This window comes from Miniopterus natalensis, chromosome 10 (genome assembly GCF_054644295.1).
Source record: "Miniopterus natalensis isolate mMinNat1 chromosome 10, mMinNat1.hap1, whole genome shotgun sequence".
In the NCBI taxonomy this organism is placed as follows: domain Eukaryota; kingdom Metazoa; phylum Chordata; class Mammalia; order Chiroptera; family Miniopteridae; genus Miniopterus; species Miniopterus natalensis.
Genome location: NC_142090.1, coordinates 77990569 through 78013610, shown reverse-complemented (window position 1 = coordinate 78013610; position 23042 = coordinate 77990569). Strand labels below are relative to the sequence as shown.

General features: G+C 46.0%; 1 protein-coding gene across 1 annotated transcript in view; it reads left to right on the top strand.

The window, feature by feature from the left end:
- PDE1C (phosphodiesterase 1C) overlaps positions 1–23042 on the top strand; it is a 288209-nt gene that overhangs the window by 235700 nt on the left and 29467 nt on the right. The window contains exons 15-19 of the mRNA XM_087821246.1: positions 1675–1756; positions 2472–2592; positions 4083–4258; positions 10406–10606; positions 14696–14773. Of these exons, the coding sequence (XP_087677372.1) occupies positions 1675–1756; positions 2472–2592; positions 4083–4258; positions 10406–10606; positions 14696–14773 (658 nt within the window). The remainder of the gene's footprint in view (positions 1–1674; positions 1757–2471; positions 2593–4082; positions 4259–10405; positions 10607–14695; positions 14774–23042) is intronic.

Here is a 23042-nt window from a genome sequence, read left to right as displayed (position 1 = left end):
TTATTATCCAATGTCACCCCAATAAACTCAACAAAAATTAAAAAAAAAAGAACACTGCTTCTCACACTCAAAGAAAAGAAGAAGCATATATATTAATCATCAAGTGGTTGGTGTTCACCACCCCTTCTTAACCACCCCCATTAAAAGGCACCAACAAAACAGCTGCTACTCCTGCTTCCTAGGGAGCAAGAGTGGGCTTTGCGTCAGCCGAGCGTGCCACTCAGCCATCTGCACAACTGCAATGTGTTATGAATATCCTCTCTGTTCATCCTGCTCAAGCAGAAGTAGCTGGGGAGTAAATAACTTTTATCACACCACTTGAGAGAGAGGGCAGCCTCCAGCAAGGCATCCTGGGAAACAGGAGCGTTGTGTCCCATGGGTGTCGATACAGGGGAGGGTGCAGAAGGAACTGAGCCGCTTCAGGACTGTTCCCGAGACCCCTGGATGTCCCCAGCGCCCATTGTGGCCCCACCTTTCACAGACACCCACTCCTTTTCCTTCCTTTCCATAGGTGTGTGTGTGAACTAGCCTTCTTTCTCTTTGGCAACCTGCCTTAGAAAGAAAAAACACTGTTTTTGAACTAAGCCTGGTTTTTGAACCAGGTTGTTACTACTCTTTATTTACTATTAATTTATCCGTGGTATTTATTATAATCAGAGTGTATTCAATGTAACAAATTCACTAAATGTTTCTCAGATCTTGACTTAAATATTAAAGATACCCATTGGGAAACAAACATAGTTCTTTTTATATATTTGCATACGTTTTCTCAATCAATCCTCACTGTAACTCCATGAGGTAGGAATTATTATCCCGTATTTTATAGATCTTGAAAGTGAAATATAGAGAAAGTAAACTTCCTGAGATCACACAGGTAGTGGGAGGTAGGCCAGATTCAAGGCCAAGTCAGTAGCCATTAACCTTAGCAGATTCTTTCATAATAAAACGAATGAACACAGCGTCACTGCTGTTAGAGGGTGACATATGGCCCCTTTCCTCAGAGTGTGTGATTGAAGTATTGAGATGCTGGTTCAGATCTTTAAAACCCTCTGCATCATTATTTAGACTTTCCATAGCCCTTGCTCATGAGAGCGACACTTTTTGGTGAGATTGCGGATCGTGTTATTACTGTCGAAGTCGATCAGCACAAGCAGTTGTTTCCTGCTCTGCTTCTTCGGCCCACTTTTCCTTATGGCCTGGGCCCTGCGGTTAAGAGCCCAGAAGCATGCGCTCCAGTTGTGCGTGGTTGTGGGTGGCACAGGAGGAGAAATCTGCATCAGGCCAGTTTGAATTTGTGTCTTGAACAGCTGCCCACAGCTGGGAGGGAGTCACTGACTCAAGAAAGGCCGCAGGGATCAGCACAAGACAATCGGAAAACACAGCGATTCTGACTGCGCGCTGGCTCTGGGCCACAGGACCCGTCGCTTTTGTTCCCTTCTTCGGGGACCTGTTGCTCCCTGGCGTCTGTAGTTGGATGGAATGATCAGCCCCGGCGGGCTGCAGCCTCTTGGTGTTTTCTATGCAGAGAAGCAGGCCCCATAAGGACTTACTCCATAATGTAATTGTAATAATTAAAATAAAGGCCACTGGCCATCGTGGCAACCGAAGTCGCTAAATAAAATCTGGGTGGCTCGGCCTACCGTTCTTCATTTACTGTGGCCTCCTGTTTTCTAGGGGGACAGAGAAGCGGAGCTGGGGCTGCCTTTTTCGCCTCTGTGTGACAGGAAGTCGACCATGGTTGCTCAGTCGCAAGTAGGTACGTGTTTGCCGGGCCCTGGGTGGAAGGCAAAACCGGAGAGGGGTGTCCGGACGTAAGGTCAGAGGCCCCCAGGCCTTCTCCGCTGGGAACCTGGCTCCCTCTGCAGTGCTCCTTCCTGGCTTCGGCTTGGCAGGTTGACGGACTGCTCTCCCCACCCTTCCCCCCCAAACGGGGAGAGCAGACAGTGACATCGCTGGTCCATCATCCTGCCTAGAGAAAAAGGGGCCTCAGCTTTCCAAGGCGGTGGCAAGAACCAGCGGCAGGAAGCCCGTTTCCATGCAGCACTCGACGTCTCCAAGGCATTTCTCCTCAGGGACATTTACTGGGCTTCTCCTTTGTTTCTTTCCTGATACTCTAGGGGCCACTTTTGTGCTCGTTTAATCTGTCCTGTGATCCAAGGGCAGGCACGTTACGTTCTTTATACACTTTTATGCATTTGTCATATAGCAGATGATGAATCTGTATTTTTAAGCACTGTATTGGACTATCTACTAAAAAACGACAGGAAAATTCTGTAGGAGAAATGGCGCTGACTCACGATATTCAAATCAAGGAACAGATGAAATGAACGAGACCGACCTGCTGTCCCTGATGGGATCCGGGGCTCCCGTAGGGGGCTCTGGAAAGCTGAGGCTCGTCGGGTTGCGTGGGGAGCTGCGGGAAGGCCCAGGCTCCCACGTAGTTTCTCTGGAGCGTCGCTGTTTCCCCGCAGGCTTTATCGATTTCATCGTGGAGCCCACCTTCACGGTGCTCACGGACATGACTGAGAAGATCGTGAACCCCCTAATCGACGAGCCTTCCCAGACGGCGGGGGCGGGGCAGCGGCGCTCGAGGTCAGTGGCGGGCTTGGAGGCTGGGGTCAGCTCGGCCTGGGCCGGGGACAGGATCCTTCCTCTGGAAGGGCTGGCGGCGTATTTCACGTGATGTCTGCGCCACCTCCTTCCTAAAGGACAGATGCCTGCCTCTTCCTTTTCTCAGGGGGGTGGGGGTTACACCATTCGGACTGTCCGGGCTGGCCTGGAAGGGGGTGACCGTGGTCTAAATGATGACTGGCAGGTACCCTGTAGAGCATCTGTCCCCCGGCTCATTCCCTCTTTCGGCGCCTTTGCTTCCAGCAGGTTTAAACACCCCGATCCCATTACTCAGCTGTGCAGTCGCAGGCAAGATGCCTCAGTTTCCGCACCTGAGAAAATGTGGATTCTAACACTCATAGGTCGCAGGGAGGGTTGTCGGTTACTCAGCCTCGCTAAAGCCCTGCGACGAGGCCCAGCACGGAGGAAGCGTGCGCTACAATTGCGCTGACACTTGGTCTTTGCTGGTTGTATTACTACCCCTCCTCCTGTCCACGCAAAACCTGGGGCTGTCGTAGAGCAGGAAGGAAAGGAATGGAGTGAAAACAAAAAAGAGAAGAAAAGAGCGAGAGGTGGAGTAACTAGGGAGGCGGGAAGGCAAGAGGAATGTTAGGGCAGTGGGACCCCAGGGACGCCCAAGGTGGATAGACCCAGTCGAGGCTGCCCCGGCGGAGGACCCTGCCTGAGCCCCACAGCCCCAGCTCTGCAGACACTGGGCTGAAATGTCCCCTGCTTGTCTGGGCGGCCTTGGTGTCATTCGGTGGCTTGTGTTCATGCCAGTCCCTGCTTAGCCACCCGGAGCGTGAGCTATTTTTCTTTGAAGTGACCCAGAGGGATGGCACTTTCTAAATCTGCCCGTGTTTAATGCGTAATGTGATGCTGATATAAAAAAAGGTCTCTTGCATGACTGGTCTCCGAACGGCCTCTGCCTCTCCACCTTCCCCCAGGAACGTAAGGAAATCACCCTGCGCCGGCCTCGGGGAGCCTGGGACCAGAGGCCCCCAAGGGCAGGGGGAGGCAGGGCTGGAGAGAAATAGGACTGAGTGGCTGAGTTACTTGGAATAATAGTCAGTGAGGAAGCAGGTGGAGGAACTGTGGGACCAAGTTGAAGCTCAAGTTCAAAGTAGTTAATTTCAGAAAATCGAGGACAGAAAAATCACTTGGGGATTCTAGTCATATTGAAAAAGAGGCTACCGATAAACAACAACAAAAAAATATTGGGAACATCACGACTCAGGAGGCTGAAATACTGATTTTCTTTTCCTGCTGAAAATACAGAATTTTCCACCTGTCACAAATGGAAAATAAGAACTGCAAACCTCAGGACCAAGGAATTTCATGGCATAACTTGAGCGCTAACCGCTCCTTGTTTGAGTTTGCTCACGGGCCTACGTTTTCCAAACACCAGCCCGGCGCTTCCAACCCATCTTGCCTGATTGATTGTGCGTGTGTGATTTTTCTTTGCCCTGCAGCCTGAACAGCCTCAGTGCGGCGGACCCAAAGCGATCGGGTGCGAAGAGCGCTGGTTCGGAAGGGAGCGCCGCGATCAGCAGTGCTGTCATCCCTGTCGACTACAAGAGCTTTAAAGCCACGTGGACTGAGGTCGTGCACACCAATCGGGAGCGATGGAGGGCCAAGGTGCCCAAAGGTAACCTGCCATCCCCGGGGATCTTCCAGGAGACCTGTGCGAACCGCCCAGCACCCACTCATGCACAAGGCATTGCCACCCCTGAATCACAGGTGTTGCAGATGAAGCAGAGTCTCGAGATAGAGACTCAAGTTGCCGAATGTTAGCGCCTACCCCTTTTTAAATTTCATTTTTCAATTAAAGTTGACATTAAATATTATTTTATGTTGGTTTCAGGTGTATAGCATAGTGGTTAGACGTTTTATAACTTACAAAGTGATCCCCCGATAGGTCTAGTACCCGCCCGGCCCAACACATAGTTCTTAGTGTTCCCTACTCCCTGTGTGAGCTTTACGTGGCTGTGACTGTGCCGTAGCTACCAGTTTGGGAAAGTGTCCGCCCTCTTTTGATCCTCAGTTTATCTAAAACTCGATGCGCGGTAGGGTGACGCAGACCCCCGGGCCTCCCGACAGCCTGACCTTGGTGCCGGGTGACTGCACTCCTCTTGGTCTGAAGGGAACGGAGGGTGGGTGTTGCTGGTTCTCGGCTTCTGCGAGACCATCACGTCACTCATTTCATAGCGTGAGGCACAGCCCTGAGGCCTTTCGTCCTGAGCACAGCCTGTCCAAAGCCGCCGCCATAGTGTTGGGACCCAAGGAGTTGCAATTTTCTGACAAGCGCTGTTATTTTCCTTCCAAGTTCACAATTTCCCATTAGTCATTACTCAGACCGACCTTCCGAGATGACGGTAACTTGCACGTAAACAGAAGCTGGCTGAAGTAAACATCATCAAAATTCACATCAGGAAAGTCATGCCTCTTAGAACGACGCACAGAAAGATGACTGACGCCTGTGTTTTTCGAGAGCTGAGATTCATTTGTGCGCCATGCATTCGTGTTTGGGGAGCAGGTGCTACGTGGTCAGCACATACTATGTGCTCCTACCGTAGTCTAGGTGAGGGCGTGCCCCCCAGATGAGGGGTATGAAGCTGTGACGCCCCGATGGCTCTTAGTGCCCCGTGAAGGGCCTGACCCCATTGGATCTGTGGAGGTGAGCCTCCAACAGCAGTCATCTTCTGCTGACATCTGTCAAGTGCCTACTGTGTGCCAGCTTCTGTGCCTGGGGTGCAGAGATGAGTGACAGACATCCTGTCCTCAAAGCTCACAGTCTCCCGGGGGGAAGGGACATCGCTGCAGACTTTCTTTCAAAGGAAGAACGGGAATTTAGTGAAGGCCTTGCTCTTGTCGCCCGAAACCCACCAGCCCCGAGCCACCCTCACTGCAGGCGAGGAGGGTGTCGTCCCCAAACACAATGCTCCATGCTTGCATCCACCGTGTCTGCACAAGAGGGAGAAGGGGGGGCTGGGCAGAGCATGAGCTGGCCGTCCCTGTCCCTCGTACATCGGGGTGCTGCTCCAGTGTGGGAGCGAAGGGACCTCACTTGGAGCTGGAGTTATTCAAAGAACAACCACTGTGACTTATCCGCAGAATCCTATCCAGGTGGCGATCCTATTTCCGGCGGGGCAACGGGCTTGTATTTGTGGTGCTTTTAAGGCATCTTTGGGCCCTTACCATTTTGGGACAAATGTTGCACCCTGAACTCTGGAGGGAGCCAGTGCCTCATCCGTATTTTAAAAGTAGCCTCTCCCCGTCCATTCAGACGCCTTCAACCTTTAAATCCCCCCTGGTGGCGGGCGTTGCAAGCGGGGACAGCAGCCTCTGTGTCCGTCGTCTCCGAGGAAGCACGCTCCCACACTCAGTTACACTCATTACACTCGCAAACCCGGTTCCCGACAACGTGCAATTTCAAGAGGTAGCTCCATCATCCGTTTGCAATGACCTGCCTTCCTAAAATTACCTCCGGAAACTAATCACCCGGGGGAGCGGTGGGCGCCTTCTTTACCGGGGCCTTGGAAAAGGACAGGTACACAAAGAGCTAAGATTTATTACATCTATCAGGAATGCTCGCAGAGACCTGCTTCAGCCATCTGGGAAGCGCGAAAGGGCTTGTCCCTCCTCCTGCTTGGGGCACTTGGGGCACTGGGAAGGCCTCTGTAGCCAGGACTTGCGGAATACCCAGGCTGAGCCAGAAGGAGGGGTTGTATTTAGAAATAGGGAACAGGGAGCAGGGGGAAGGCAGGGCCCGGGTCATGCATATTTCGTGGGAGGATCGGCTGGTTGTCGGGCCAACGCCAGGTAGCGGGGTGAGGGCGAATTGAATCCCCCTCACCTGCGCTCCTGGGCAAGTGCAGGTAGAGTTTCTGAGCGAGTTCCATTTGGGGGCTGAGAAGACACATTATAGAGCTGACTCGGAGACCAGAAATGGGATTGGACCTAACGTCTTGGTTTTATTAACCAGTGTGATTTTCAAAGCTGGGTAGGCCACACAGAGCCCATAGCTGTTAGGAAAAATTAAATCAATATTTTTTATAGCCAAACAAAGATGTATAGGTCTGACCAATGTTGAACAATTTCCATTCATTATTTAGTACTTTTTAAACCTTGTTTTGTTTTGTTTTGTTTTTCTGATGTAAGAATAATGCATGTTTAGGTTGTAATGCCGAAATACAAATAAAAAATAGATATAGAAAGAAAATAAAAATCACTTATAATCTCTCTAGCCAGATATAACTATTGTTGAAATTCCAATGTGATTCTTTTTTATTTGATTCACCATGCACTCATACGAGTAAAAAATTTCCCCATAAATTGGGATCATAGTAGAATATTGTCTTGTATTTTACTTCTCTATTTCTATTTTGAGCATTTTACTCTGATACTGAATAGTCTTAGAAAGCATGATTTAAATGGCTGCATTGTATGTAATACCATAGTCGAACCATTCCTCTGTTGTGCATTTTGTTTTCAGTTTTTCATTATTGTTTATAGCATCCTTATGAACATACGCGTTCAAAAGTCTCTGAGCCTTCCTCTGATTGTCTAGGATAAATTTTTACATGTGGAATTCTTTTGTCAAAAGAAATGAAAAATATTTAAAGCTCTTGCTATCTATTAGCAACATTTTCTCAAAAAGTTTTTTTTTTATTAAAACTTGTGTGCCCTCCCAGTGGAAGTATAGTGAGAATGCCTATTTCCCCATATTTTCCTCTTCATATTTATTATTAGGATGTTTATATTTTTATTATTGATTCATAATAACTCCTCATATATTAAGACTGGTAATTTTTCAGTTGACAAAATATCTTGCAATTTCTGCCCTGCCCGTTTGTCATACGCCTTTGAACTTTGCTTATGGTCTTTTAAACTACATCCTGTTTTTGTTTTACTAGAGATCACCATCACTTTTTTATTGAATTGTGCTTCTATCATTGTAAATATCAAATAGTGCGTAATGGTACTCCTTTGCAAATGCTGAGAAATTTATGGAATTTTTACTTTCTCCATATTTGTCAATTTTTATTGCAGTGAGATTTTCAATCTAGGAGATTATAAGTAAATTGTTATTTTATAATTATAGTTTAACATTATTTTAAATATTTGAATCAAGTTTTATTTCTAGCTTGACAGCAATGACCTTTAAACACTAAGCTTTACTAGTTTTATTGAACAGTGTTAACATCTTTTCCTTATTCTGAAGTTTTTAATATTGAATTTTCCTGTTAGCTGGAGTGCTTCTGCACTTTTAGAAAGGACCAGTGGGCACACCTGAGTCCTTAGACGCCTAGAAGTACCTTTCTGTTGGCATTGTAAATAACTGAGAGTTGACTGTTCAAAATCCATTAAGTATTCTGGATAATCCTTTCAGTTAGTAGTTTTCTCTTTTTCTTTCTCTTGGTTTGTAAGTAGTTTAAGAAGGCATTTCAGAAAATTATATTAAGGGGTAGCCAGCCCAATACTATTTTAACCAAGTGCCTATAGTATCATTATTCAGAAAGGCAAATTAAATGAAGAAATCAATGTATTTCTCCAAAACTGCACGGACATTCAGTGTGGGATAGAAGCAGCTCTCAGGAGGACTGTAATTTATGGATCACGAGGGCTCTGCTCTACTTTAACTCTTTAGCTGCTTGCTTTTGGCCATTTCAAAAGGACTCACATCACAGATAGTCTTAAATGGGCTCGAACCACGTGTTTGCTTTCTGCTAGTCTAGAGACCCAGGGTGCCAAGGATACTACTAAGCCTAAGACCCAAAAAGTTAATTTTCTGCACATGTGCCATTGCTGGAATCTTTTAGCACATACAGATTAATTGTGCTCTCACCTACTGTTTCTCATCGTAGAAAAATTTTATGTGTATTAATAATCTCACCCTGAAAATATAAGGGAATCTGGTTACCGTGGAACAGACCTACCTCCTGTTGATTTAATTTTTTTTCTCCTTGATGTGTTTATTTTGAGTAGCACCACTTTAAGTGCTGATGGTTGATCAAACTAATATCAGGTATTTCAGAAATATGAGGAAGAGGTGGAAGTGGGGAAGGTGAAGGGCAATGCAGAGCCATCCACTTGGAGTGAGATTGCTGCGGGGAAAGGAATCCTAGAGTGGGGCCAGCTCGGATCGGAGTTGATTATGATGTCCTAAGAGCTGCCATTCATTAATTTAAACATTAATTGCCTGCTGTCAACTGTAGTTGAGCAAAAACAGATTTGTTTCTGAAAGGTACCCCTTGCCCAGTTTTCATTTTTGCTAGATTTCCCGTAGAAAATTGGTCTGACTCAGTTGTCAAGTGAATTTTTCTTGCTTAGACAATATTTTATGCTGTTTTGTGGCAAACGAGACTTTAACACCTTCAGTTTTTTTAATCAAAATTATTTTTAACTTGGGGATGTTTTGAATGTTGAAAGGTTGACACAGACTCAGTGGGGCTTCTATGAAGACATTATAAAGTATTGTATCTGAAGCCTGAGTATGAATGAATTCTCTCGCCCCATGCCTCAGTTTCCCTCTCTGCATAGTCACAACAGTCATCTTTTTTCTCACCTATGTTACTGGTTAAGGAAACCACCATCTGTCACATATCTAAGTCTTTCGGATAGGACTTTTGACCTTGCCCTCAGGCACTGCAGAAGGAGGAGAGGAAGGCTGGGCGAACATTCCAGCAGGCTTTCTGTGGCCCTGCGGCCTGCAGAGAATGCTGGCTCGTCTCACCATCTTCTGAAAGCCTGTTCTTTTACTCTTTAGTTGTGTCTTTCTGTAGAAGTCAGAAGGCATATTATACGATATATGCACATAATTGTGTTATTTTGTAAAGAAGTCTTTCTTTACCTTTCATTGTAAATTCTAAATACATCCTGCTGGGAAAGTAGGTCTGCTTGCTGCGACGTGCCCGGTGCCTGAAATGGTGCTCAGCGCCGTAGCTGCTCGAGAAATACTAGCTAAATGAATAAACCGATGTTTTCATGAATACTCGGCTAGATGCAGCTATGCTATGGTTTGGATTACACCCAGAGCCAGACCCTTTCATACTCAGCCGCTGACGCCCTCTCGTTAAGGGGAAGACAGATCAGGGCACTGGGCAAACCAAGCGCCGCATCTCATCTGCGCGCAGTTTGCAGATCACGTTTGCAGAGACTTAATTACCCTCTTCTGACTTCTAACTTTCCAGTGACCTGAAGCTGTATTATTCTAGAGGTGGTTATTTTTCCTGCCTTTTTATTTTATAATCAATTGCTTATGTTTAAACTCCAGGTCCTGAGCAAACCTCCATGAAACTCCAGTGTTTACTGTGACCGTGGGAGAGTTTTATGGTCCCCGAGCCCCAATTCCTGATTTGTAAAGTAGGGTTACAATAGTGGCAGCTACCACGTAAGGTTGTTTGAGAATGAAAGGAAATAATGCTTGGAAAGGATTTAGCACAAAACCTGGCGGAGAGGGCACACTGATGGGGGGCTATTGATGATAATAACATTATTAATAATGCCAATTACAATATTGGTTTATTGATTGTTACGATTACTTTCTCCCTGTCTCCTAGCCCGCTGATTTCAGAAATGACATAACCATGACTCGCTTTTGTTTATTTCCTGAATATAAATGTCAGTCTTACTTGAATGAGCTGAGAATAAACCCCAAGCCCTCCGGAGCACCTTAGGTCATTTTAGTGCATTACTACCAGGGCCGGTGATGGGTTCTGTGCAGAGGCCGCTGTCCTAACAGCCGACCTGTCTGTCTGTCCCTCCCCTCGCCCGTCGCTTGTCGCCGACCCAGAGGAGAAGGCCAAGAAAGAGGCGGAGGAGGAGGCGCGCCTGGCGGCGGAGGCCAGCAGCCAGGCCGGCGGGGGCGCGGCCGAGCAGGCGACCCCCGGGGAGGCTCAGAACCAGGCCAACGGCGCGCGCCCCGGCAAAGGCGACAGCTCTCGTGGGAAAAACTCCAAAGCTGAGAAGTCGGCAGGAGAAAAGCAGCAGAACGGTGAGTGGAGTCGCCCCGGGGAGAGGCTCCTTTCGGGGGTGCGGGGTAATGACGTGATGGATGGGACAGGTGGACAACGGCGCCCCTGAGGACAGCTCACAGGGCAGGGCCTCCTGGTCCTCGAGCTGCTGCTGATCCCGCCTCCCTGGGCTGTGGCTCTGTCGGATTCCTGGCAGAAGCAGCCAGAAGCTGGCCTGGGCCATTCTCTCTGGGGGAGATTGATTCCATTGGGCCCATTTTACAGGTGAGGAAGCTGAGTTTCAGAGAGGCTGGATCGCTTGCTTAAGGTCAAGCAACAACTGCGCAGAGATTTCAGGTCAAATTCAAGTCAGTGTGAGTCCAAATTCTGTATCCCACGTTCGGCATGTTCCTAGTGTTTGCAGGTTTTGGTGCTGTTGGGGAGAAGAAGAAACAGGAGAACCCCTGAGACTCGTATAATCTGTTTGCTCCAGTGGTTACCACACTCCTGTAAAGGATCAGATAGTAAATATTTTAGGCTTTGCAGGCCATACGGGCTCTGTCACAGCTGCTCAGTGCCGTGTCAGTGTGAAAGCAGCCACAGGTAACACGTAAGCAGGTGGTCGCGGCTGTGTTCCCATAAAACTTTATTTACGGAAATGGAAATTTGAATTCTGTATAATTTTCTGGCATCATGAAATATTATTCTTTCTTCCCCCTTAACCATTTAAAAAATGTAAAAACCATTCTTAGTTTGTGAGCCATGTGAAACCAGGGCAGGTTTGGCCCACGGGCCGTGACCCCTGGTCTGCTCAGGGAGAGAAACCAATGAACACAAACATGCTGGTCGCCGAGAGGGTTATACATTCTGTGACAGGGTAGGAACAAATACCCAGAGAGGGCAGAGGGGGCAGTAACTGATTCTGAAGATGGCTAGAGGGGGCCTGGAAGAAGCAGAGCAGGAGCCTGAGTCTCCAGCGTGGCTGAGTGAATTTCACAACTGTGTCGATTTCCCAGAATAAGCAATAGCCTACCATTCCCTTAAAAACTAAGTGTAAAATGAGAGGTGGGAAAAGAAATCAATTTAGAGCAATAATCAGAAAGGCTAATGGTAGTTCGGCCCGTGTTGCAGCAGCCTAATTAAAATGATTTATAGCTGCGCAGACAGGCTCTTCTGTGCCCCCTGCTCACTGAGCAACAGCTCACAGCAGCTATTACTCCGTATACAACCCGTGGGAAATTACCTAATGGGTTTCATTCAGGAACATCAGCAAATAAGTGCGTGTCACCCTCCCGGCACCCTTGCCTGTGGCTGCGCAAGGTGTTCCCAGGTTAGAGCTGAAGGATGCTGGGTGAGTAGGGTTCTAGGGTTTCGGTCCCCTAACAGCAATTACAGGTTCTCCTAAGCCTTGGTCTCCGGCAGGGTATTTTCCCCCGCAGTCTCCCCAGCCCTGACCGAGGAGCAGGCCAGGTGCCGCGGGCTGCTGGCTAGCATCTGGCAAATGGAACCCCTCCCGCTGGCTTCTGGAAGGCATCCTGGTCTTGCTGCATCTGTGGGAAAAGCTCCAGTCCGGGGCAACCTGAAAGGCTCAGCACAGAGTGTATTAGGGGTGTGAAGGCTGATTCAGTAAAGAAAGGTCATTTTTCCTGCAGGGAGTTAGTCTGACTGCAAGGCTCAGGATCATCTGTGCCATTCTTAAAACAGGGACGAGCCAGTATATGGACTGTTTCACGGTACCTCCAAAGGACTTCATCTGTTTTGACCATTGGTGGTGGTAGAGGGCAGTGGCCACAGTCCTTCACCTAGACTCCTCCTGCGTGCACCCTGGCCGGAGTCGGCTGCCCCCCCCCATCCCTCCAGCCACTACATCCCGCTTCAGAGCTAAGATGAGGAAATCTGGAGAGTTTATTGACTTCTAAGGTAGCTTAGGATTTGTCACGTTTCATTAAAAGTCCTTTGAGGAATACATCACAGCCAAAAATGGGCTTGAATTGGTCTTAGATAACCATTTGCAAATCTGAAGGCCGAAGGCAGTTAGAAACGGCAGCATCAACAGAGACTTGAGATCTAAAACTTGAGCTTCACAGGGAAGTTGCAAAATAGAGTAGCTGAGAGGCCGGTCTCTAGGATCAGACCCATCTGTGTATATGCGGGAAGTTCCTCTGTTTACGCTGTGGGTCCACAGCAAGGGGATGGTATGAATTTCACGTCAATTCTTTGCAAAGTTGATTTAAGCAAAACCACTTTGTAGAAAGATCAACTGGCCATTTGTTCAAAAACTGTCAGACAAATGGCTTTAACCAGGTCTATGGTAGACAAGAGGGGCAGTTTAGCTGCCAGAGGGAGACCACACGCACTGTCAGGGGCAGAGGTAGGGCCGGGGGAGTGTATGAAGTCCAGGCAGGCGACAGTCACTGCCCTCAGCACAGTGAATTTGTCATTTAACGGACTGAGCGTTTAGTGAATTAAACACTGATGCATTTACCTCCTGGCAATAATGGTGCCTTCATAGTGGAGTTGGTATAAGAATTTAATGAAGTGATGCACACTGCCTGGCACAGAGAAAACAAGAAAGATTAATATGTCCTGGGCCTTGCTTGCTCCTTCCTGGTTGCAATTCTTATTAGGGCCTTTTGGCTTCACTAAGTACCAGTATTTTAGTGGTAATGTGTTCTTGGTTTTATGCAAGCTAAAAAGAAAGCTATTAGTGGTAATTGGTAAGAAAAATATTCAACACTTGAGAATAATGCTGGGGGAAGCGGTGTCATATTTTTTCAAGTCGCATTGGCCTACTGTTGAATAGATCCACCTGGAGATTCTTTTCTTTTTTTCTCTCTTTTTAAAACATGTCTTTATTGATTTCAGAGAGAGAAAGGGAGAGGGAGAGAGAGAGAGAAACATCAATGATGAGAGAGTCATTGATTGGCTGCCTCCTGCACGCCCCCAACTGGGGATTGAGCCTGCAACCCGGGCATGTGCCCTGACCGGGAATCGAACCCCAGTCTCCTGGATCCTACCTAGGTCGATGCTCAACCGCTGTGCCACCCCAGCTGGGCTGGGTATTATTTCTTGAAGGCAGGGACCAGCAACCTTTCTCTGTGAAGGGCTGGATAGTTAACAGTCCTGGCTTCATGCATCTTTGTTGCAACTATTCAACTCTGCCAGGGCAGCAGGAAAGCAACCCTAGACAATATATAAATGAAGGTGTGGCCATGTTCCAATAAAACTTTATTTATAAAATTAAAGAACAGGCCAGATATGCTCAGGGGCCATAATTTGCTGACCCCCCTATTCTAGGAGATGTGACTTTGTTCAACTTTGTCATTTACTATTTATTTCAAGCCCCAGTACTGTGAAGTTACATGCTCACTTGTAGACTTTTCACTGGCGGAGGAGATAACCCCAAAAGTTATGGCTTTATCGCCCTGTGGGACATAACCAGTTTTGTCTCTAACTTAACGATCTTATTTTAACATATTTCTAAAATACCTATGAATACCCAGTTCCTTAAGTACTTCTGGAACCATCCTTACTATCCTCTCATTCTCTCATAAATTTAAATGTTTTTGGATGTTTTCATTCTACGTTTGTATGCACAGTGTTTTATAACATTTACAAATTATATTTCGATAAGCTTCTTAATTAGAATGCCATTTATAGCTCTGTTTTAGAATAACTGTCATTGAGTGATTTGTCAGATACCACATTCAATACTTGAAATGCATTTGTCCATGTATTATGCCTATAAAATAAATATTAATGTCCCCATTTCATAGGTAAGGAGACTGAGGCACATAAAAGTTAAAAAACTATTCACTTACCTCACTTACATTTAACCCAGGCTTCCCTCACTCCACAGCCTAAGGATAAAGCTGAACTGCCTTTCTTGAGGATCAACACCATTGCCTTAAGTACAGCCCTGCTCAGTCTCAATTCCCAGATCATAAGCCAACATCCAGGACCCAATCTGTGGTCTAAAGGATGTTCCCATCAGGCACGTACCCCCTTTGACTAAAATTATGCTGTGCGTTTTTTCTTTTTTTTTTTTTGCCTTGACAGGTTTAAAGCTATTTATAACTTCCTCCTCAGGTGTCTACATATTCTGTTTTTGTCACGTTTATTACTTGCAGGTGACTTGAAAGATGGTAAAAATAAGGGAGACAAGAAGGATCCATCCAATGTCGGAAATGACTCCAAGAAAGCAGACGGTAAGGGCATCATTCTCGTTACATTTTCCATAGATGTGCAATTTCATGCCAGCTTGTTAGCATTTACTTAGAACCGAAATCATGGTTGTTACTATATGCTTATATTATACCCTGATAAAACACTTCACTACGTTTCATGAGCACTGGTACCCCTTTTTCAATAATCGACACATCACTGTTGTCTGTCTTCCCCCCACCACGCTTTCTCCATCCCAAATGCATCCTATCCTTTCTTTCCCGCCACCATTCTTCACTGTGAACTTTGTAAGAAGCTGATCCTGGACTTGCTGATTTTGATGGAATGGAATGTGCGTCTTTGATCATGAACTGTGCAGCGTCAGTGGGAAATGTTCCATGTTTTCAGTTGTCGCATTTTTTTTTTTACCTTTAATTAGTTATTACTTTGGGTAGAAACAAACACAGAATCTGTTCAGTGTGTTATCAGGACGTCGGGAGGCCCACATACTGGAGAATGGACGTAGGTGTAGGATGCGGGACGACAACCCCACGCCAGTTAGAACCAGACTCGTAAAGTGCCTCAAGAGCATGCCTTTTGCTTTCCATAAGAAAACATACCACTCTATAAACCCTGAAAGTTCAAATTCTATTACCCTCCAAATTTTGAGCTATTAGCTTGAGGGAACTACCCTCCCTTTTTGCATAAATCTTCGGTTTGCATGAGCTCGTATCTACTTAGCCCCTCAAGCATGTACATGGTATTCAATTAAAAGTGAGTTTCCAGGATTTGGATTTTGTTAGCGTCTCAGACCCTTTGAATCATACCTCCCTGGAGACACTGTACTGGATGCCAAGCTCTTCTTTGAATAGTTTGGTTATAACGCCTTTGGAGAACCAGTGCTGAGGAGGCAGGTTGAGCAGTAAGAAGACGTTTGAACACAACTTCTCACACACTGTCATCTGCAGGAAATCAGCCTCAGAAATTTCCACTAAGATCATTCAAATAATTTAGTCGTGTGCCTTGTCACAGGATATCTGGAAAGTACTCATATGCAATTTTTTGCCACGTTGTGCAAACGAAAACCGCTTACCTAATGCATATACCATCCTTGAATGATTGTGATTAAGATGTGAATTACATGGAGATCGTGTAGAATTTCAAATGACAGCCTCTTACGAGACTCTGTGAGGGGTAAAGTTTGTTCAAATACCAGAGGCTTTCTGCCAGGTATTGTTAGATCTAAGTTAGGGTAACACAAACCAGAAAATGTGTAGCGGAGGAGAATGGTCTTAGCTCTAAACACACCACCTGGAAAGCCTGGCCCATCCTGTATCCAGAGACTTGGCCCATCTGAATTCCTACAGCATAAAGCCTCAAATAAACCAAGTCCCAAATCTTTAACATGGAGTCCTGGATTTTGTCGGTGTTCGTATTGTGCTACAAATATCTATTATAATATTGTCATGTGGGCATCGGGATTGGATTTTAACTTCGTTAAGCACTTTTATTTTACCTGTGCCCTTTTTAACCAAATTGCCTCCCCCCCCAAAAAAAACCCCCACAATTGTGTAATTATCTTAAATACTTTTGAGAGGGCCTATCCAAGCACAGGGCAACGCCCAGTGTGATGGAGCCGGCTGGGGTTTGAAGCTTCACCATTGTATGCATTTCGAAAGAAACTCAATGGAAGGCGAACCGTAGTTGGTTGTCCCCAAGCTCCAGTGAGCTGAGGCACTGTGGAGGGAAGGAGCTTGTGCTGGAAGGGTAAATTACATCCTGGGGTAATGACCACGTTGCAGTTGTGCATCTCCTCCGTCAGGCTGCTGAGCTACTGCTCAGTACCCTGCAGCACTGATTTTCTAACCGACTTCAAAGAACGAATGATACATCTGTTAAGGGGTTAAATTCCAAAATTTCTAAAGAACTTATATAACTCAACACCAGAAAGACAATGCAATTAAAAAATGGGCAAAGGACCTGAATAGACACTTCTCCAGAGAAGATTTACAGATGGCCAATAGTCATATGAAAAGATACTCAATGTCACCAATCATCAGAGAGATGCCATTTAAACCACAACGAGAGATCATCTTGTGCCTGTCAGAATGGCTGTCATCAGTAAATCAGCAAACAAGTGTTGGCGAAGGTGTGGAGAAGAGGGAAGCTGGGTGCTCTCTTGGTGGGAATGCGGACTGTGCAAAGCAGTATGGAATTTTCTCAAAATAATTAAAGATGAAACTGCCTTATGACCCAGCGATTCCACTTCTGGGAGTATATCCGAAGAAACCTAAAACACTAATTCAAACGAATATAGGCACCCCTATGTTCATTGCAGCTTTCTTTACAGTAGCCAAGATCTGGAAGCAGCCCCAGTGCCCATCAGTAGATGAGTGGATAAAAAGCTGTGGGACATCTACACCATGGACTACTAATCAGCCATAAAAAAGAAGGAAATCTTATATTTTGCAGCAGCATGAATGGACCCGGAGAGTATTATGCTGAGTGAAATAAGCCAGTCAGAGAAACACAAGTACCATATAATTTCACTTATATGCGGAACCTAATGAACAAAATAAACTAACAATATAGAAACAGACTCATAGATGCAGAGAGCAGACTGACAAGTGTCAGAAGGGAAAAGAATTAGGAGGCTGGGTGAAAAAGGTGAAGGGATTAAGGAAAACCCCCACAAAACTCATAGACACAGGCCACAGTATGGTGATTGCCAGAGGGAAAGGGGGTGGGGGAGATAGCGGTAAAGGGGGGATAAGTGGTGATGGAAGGAGACTTGACCTGGGGTGGTGAGCACACAGTGCAGTGTGCAGATGATGTTTTAGGGTTTTATACTTAAACCCTGTATGGTTTCATTAACCAGTGTCACCCCGATAAATTCATTTTTTAAAAAAGCCTTCAAAATGTCTTGAAAATACCTTGCTTACTTTTAGGAAGGAATGTACCAACACACAAATATCTGGGCTTCCGAGCCAAGATCTCTTATTTATAGTGTCGTTGAGAGACTTGTGGGGTACCACATAAATGAATTCTTATTGGGGATTTTTAGTCCTGTTTGAAACAGCCTAGCTTCTTGGACCTGTCATAATTTTTATAGTTGCCCTGAAATATGGACTTGCCCTTACCTTTACTTGACTACATTAACAGAGATAAGAGATAGCCACTGTTTGTGTCTCTTAAAAGATGGATTAAATTCTCTTTAAATTGATCTATAGATTTCATGTAATCCCAATTAAAATCCGAGCAGGCCTTTTTGGGTAGAAATTTACAAGCTGACCCTAAAATGTATATGGAAATGCAAAGCACCCACAATAGACAAAGCAACTTGCAAAAAGAAGGGAAAAGTTAGCCTGATTTCAAGACTTATAAAGCTATAGTAATCAAGACAGTATGGTATTTGCACCGAGAAAGACAAATGGATCAGTGGAGAGTCTAGAAGTAGATCCACATGTATATGGATGTCTTATTTTTGACAAAGGACATTCCATGGAGAAAGGAAAGTCACCAACAAATGATGGTGGAACAACTGGATATCCATATGCAAAATCTGTACTTCACATCAGATACAAATGTTAACTTAAAATAGATCATAAAATAGATTATTCACTGAAAATGATCATAAAATGGACCATACACCTCGATTTAAAACATGAAACTATAAAGCTTCTAGGTAAGGGCCCAGGAGCAGCTCTCTGTGGTCTCAGGTTAGCAGCGATTTCCTGCGTGTGGCAATAAGAGCACACACCGCAGAAGAACAAATTGGTAACTTACGCTTTACCAAAACTACAGACTTCTACAACATCCCGAGCATCTTTAGGAGAATGAAAAGACAGTCCGCAGACGGAGGGAGAATCAGAATATGTGATTTCTTCTTATATTCAGGATACAGGTCGATCTCAATATTCAATACAAAGAAAACGACTCAGGTAAAAGCATGCAGGAGATTCAAACAGACAGTAGCAAGTAAGCCCATTACAGGATCATTGAAATCATGAGGGAAATGCAAATTAAAAGCCAAATTAAGAGACCATATGGAGAGAAAACAAAAACAAAACGCAGCTTGCACGCGGGGAGGTTTTACGCTCGTGTGTTACACTCACGCGATGGGCTCTTAGCTCTTCCCTCCGCTGAGCCTGTCAGGACTCCACGTGTCCTGGGACGAAATGCCATCCTTCCGGCCGCTCTTTCTGAGTGTTCCTCGAGTTGCTTGTGCTCTTCTCTTGAGGGCCTCAGTCCAGGAGAAGTCGGAGAGGCAGTAGAGCCTATATTCTTGTTAGTTTGCATAGGACAACTAATTGTGATTGGGAAGTTTGCTGTGCCCGCTGGCGGCGTTTGCCTGTGGCTCAGCTCTTCGCAGGACTGATATCTCATGACCTGGACTTGCTGTGGGGCTCACAGGAGTCCCCTAAAGAAATGAATGTGGTTTTTTTCCCCTTTTCCGTCTAGCCGATCTCTACCAAGTTCGTTGGAAGTGTAGTAAATGGGATGAATGACTCAGGAGTCTTTTAGATGGTTTTCATTCTATATAATGATGTAACAGGTTATTAATAAAAAAAAATTGGTAGGGTATGGTCTGAACCTTTACGCTTGAGTTGTAAAGAATAACATTGTTCTTTTTAACTGAAGTTGAAGCATTTTTGTTATGTGCCTAAGGGGCAGGGCGTCTTGACCGGCTCTGCAGCGGAGCTGGTGATGAGAGACAGGCGGGCCTGGATAGTCTGGGAGGGGCCCCGCTCTGCAGATGCAGGGAGCAAACGGTCAGCCAGCAGGCGCAGGGAGAGCCCAGTCCCACGTCTGTCTGTCTTTGCAACAGAGACTGCTCCTGACTTAGGTTCGTGTCTAGAGACTTGGGAAGCAACAAACGCACATTTACCAGTACCCAGGGGGCATGCGTTTGTCTGTTGAGCGCATCGGCATTTTCTGTATCTGCACAGACACCTGTTTATCAGTCTCCCCATCTCCGGGAATCATGCTCATGTCATTCTTTCTTCCAAGTATTTCCCCCCATACAGCCCAGGACAATGGCACGAGGCTGCCTCCATCACCAGAGTGAGGAACTGCCCTGTTCCAGACCCGTCAGAGCCTTGGCTTGTGGCTGACGCCGGCTTTTCTCGCCTCGTGGTTTCAGCCGAGGCTGGTTTTTCTCATTGGGCCCCTCGTCGCCACGTGTAGCTGCTGCTGGCTGTGTACTGGGCCGTGCAGAGCCACGGAAACGCTGGAACACACCCACTCACCTTCAGCACGCTCATTCGAACCCACCCCATACCGACACGGGGATGTTACAGGGCATTCTTTATTCGTTTACTATTTTCCCCAATTTTTGAAAGGTTGATTTGTTTGTAAGCAGCTGTCAATAGGACTTTAGTCAGAACCTATTGGGTTCACCAGTCTTAGAGGGCAGTGGTCTAAATGACCTTCTTTGTTCAAACTTGTACCCCAATTTATGTTGCAACAGCTACACATCAGACAGTTTAGTAATAGAAGAGGTTCTGGAATCCTGAGGATTCTTGACCCAGGAATTTTGACTTAAAATCCACTTTGCGGTTCTTCACTTTGTTCTGTTTGTAAGAACCGTTTGGGAAACACGCAGTTCCTTCCTCTGGGAGCATTCAGTACATATGCGACCATATAAAGGGAGTCCTGCTGATCAGCGAGAAGGACTCTACACATGGGCAGACAAAGGGACCCCACACTGATGGTCAGTGGAGAGTTGGCTGCGTTGCTGAGGACTTGCTGACACAAACCTGAATTCCCGCGGCCAGTGCTTGGCTGTGGCTGCCGTCCACTGATGTCCCGTGTGAAGCAGAGCTCCGTGCACACGCTAATGCTCATGTCCGCCGGCCCCTCAGTGGTTTCTTTCCCCTGAAGGAAAGCCTGCCTGGGAAGTGAGACCAGATCAGAAGGTCGCTTGGCAAGCTGAGACGCCTGTCTCCGCCATTGGGACAGACCTTCCAAGAAGGGCGGCTGGGGCCCACCTTCTTGCCTTACATCCTGAGTGCAAGCGGCCCCTCCATGGCACCTTTTTCCCGGTCTCCTTTTTTACCACGGTTTCAACCGTGCGATATGTTGGTATTTTGGAGTAGATTATCACTCTTGTTCCCAAACTCTTGTTCAGGATTGCATTCCTGGACTTTAATCTTGAGGAAATACTCACTTGAGGATACACTTTTATTGATTTTAGAGAGAGAGGAAGGGAGAGGGAGAGAGAAACATCAATGATGAGAGTCACTGATCGGCTGCCTCCTGCACGCCCCCTGCCGGGGATCGAGTCAGCAGCCTGGGTGTGTGCCCTGACCAGGAATCAAACCCGTGACCTTTTGGTGCAGGGGACCACGCTCCAACCAACTGAGCCACCTGGCCAGGGCAACACTTATTTGTTTTTAAGGCAGGTGATCTCAAGCTGTTTCTTTCTTGCTCCCTCCCACTCCACCACCGTAGCCTACCTGATTTTCATAAGCTTTACACCCCCCCCGAAGGTATTCCCAGACCAGGAACTGTGGCGGGTAAAATAGGCCACGGATGGTAAACACCAGCTGTCACCCTGTGCTTTTCTCTGACACTCAAGGCAGAGCTAACTATAAAATAACCTTGCATCATTTCTAGTTTACTTTAAAAATTAAATCTGTGGCACATCAGTGCTTAACTGTTCTTAGCAATGATTGATTTACTATATACTTCTCCATTCATCAAGCCACTAAAGTCAACATCTGCTGCCTTGAGGTAGCTTCTGCAAACAGTCAGTCCCATCCTTGGGGTTTTTTTCCTTGTATTTCCCTCTCAGAGGATAACATTATTTCTTAGTTCTGGGAGGATGCCTTATTATAGCCTTCTGTGTATTGACAAAAATAGGCCCATTTCTTTAATGGAGGACTTGCCCTCAACGTGAGACTCCAGCATCCTTTTGGGTTGTTTCCGACGAGTGCACAGGGACCAAGCATCTGGAGTGCCCTGGGTCCCAATTAGGAGAAGTCGTCGCAGGCGCACGCATCCTGAGCGGTGCCGCATTTCCCTGAGCTGTTTGTCTACTAAAGCTCCCGCGACCCATTCACTTAACAAATTCACACTTGGCTTAGCAAGAAGAGCCGTAAAATATTTGTTTTTCAAACATTTTACATCCTTACTTTCTCAAGTGGTGTGAAAGCCCAAGCGCCCGAACCTTCGCTCCGACGGCCCTGCCCAGGGAACGACGCGCGGCAAAGGGCCCGGAGGGTCCAGCGTCGCTTTAGGCCTGTTGTTCTCACGCATCTGGACAGAGCCTCACGCGTTAGACTCCAAGAGGTTTTGCCGCTTAAAGATGTTGGGTGATACACCTCAGTGCCGTTTTCTAGAGAACTTTAGAAGCTGTGCTGCTCGTTGACCCAACAGTGAGAGTTACTGCCGGTGCCGCGACGCTGGAACCCAACCCAGCGGCTTCTGGGGATGGGTTCCGGGGAACACTGTTAACCAGCCCATGATATGTGGGTGGGAAATGGTCACATGGGGTGAATTCCAAAAGCCCCCACGTTCCTTTTTTCTATGGACTTAAACCCTTGAGAACGTGGAAGTACAAGCCCTGTTACTGCCACGTGGCTCTAGCGTTGATGAGTGACTGCGGGATCAGAACAGTTAGAAACACCTTCTGGTGGCAAACGTCTGTTCAAACCAATGGATCTTTTATATTTTAGGTTCAGTGCTTTTCAAGGAAGGTATATAATAGATATCCTCGTGGTGGGTTACAAAGGAACAGGGTGACATGCAACTACTATTATTCTCGTAGATTTCTGTGTTATTAAAATTCACATTTGTGGTATCAAAACAGCAGCTGACATTGTGTATGTATGATATATATGTATATATATACACACACACACACACACACACATATATACACAAACATATACAGCGTACATATGCTTCTATATATATTCTATATATATAGTACAATGTAAGATTGGCCAGTTTTTAAAAATTAAATTCTGTTATGCTAAGGAAAACTCCTAAAGTCAGTTCATGCTTTTAAAAGAGCTGTTTTAGAACCCAGTCACTTACCAAATAACTACACAGTAGAACTGTCAAATAAAAGTATATTATGTGCTCTTTCTTAATGACATAATTAATCTTTTTAAACAACTTTTCCATTGCAATTACTGGTATATAGCTTTCATTGTTTCACTCTATCTTTTAGACATTTTGTTACGCTTTTAATGTTCTATTGTATTTTTAAAGGAATCTATTTGAAAGAGAGGATTACAATTTTGGAACTACTGGGGGAAAATGTGATTTTTTTTTCATAATACTGATGTACAGGATTAAAAAATA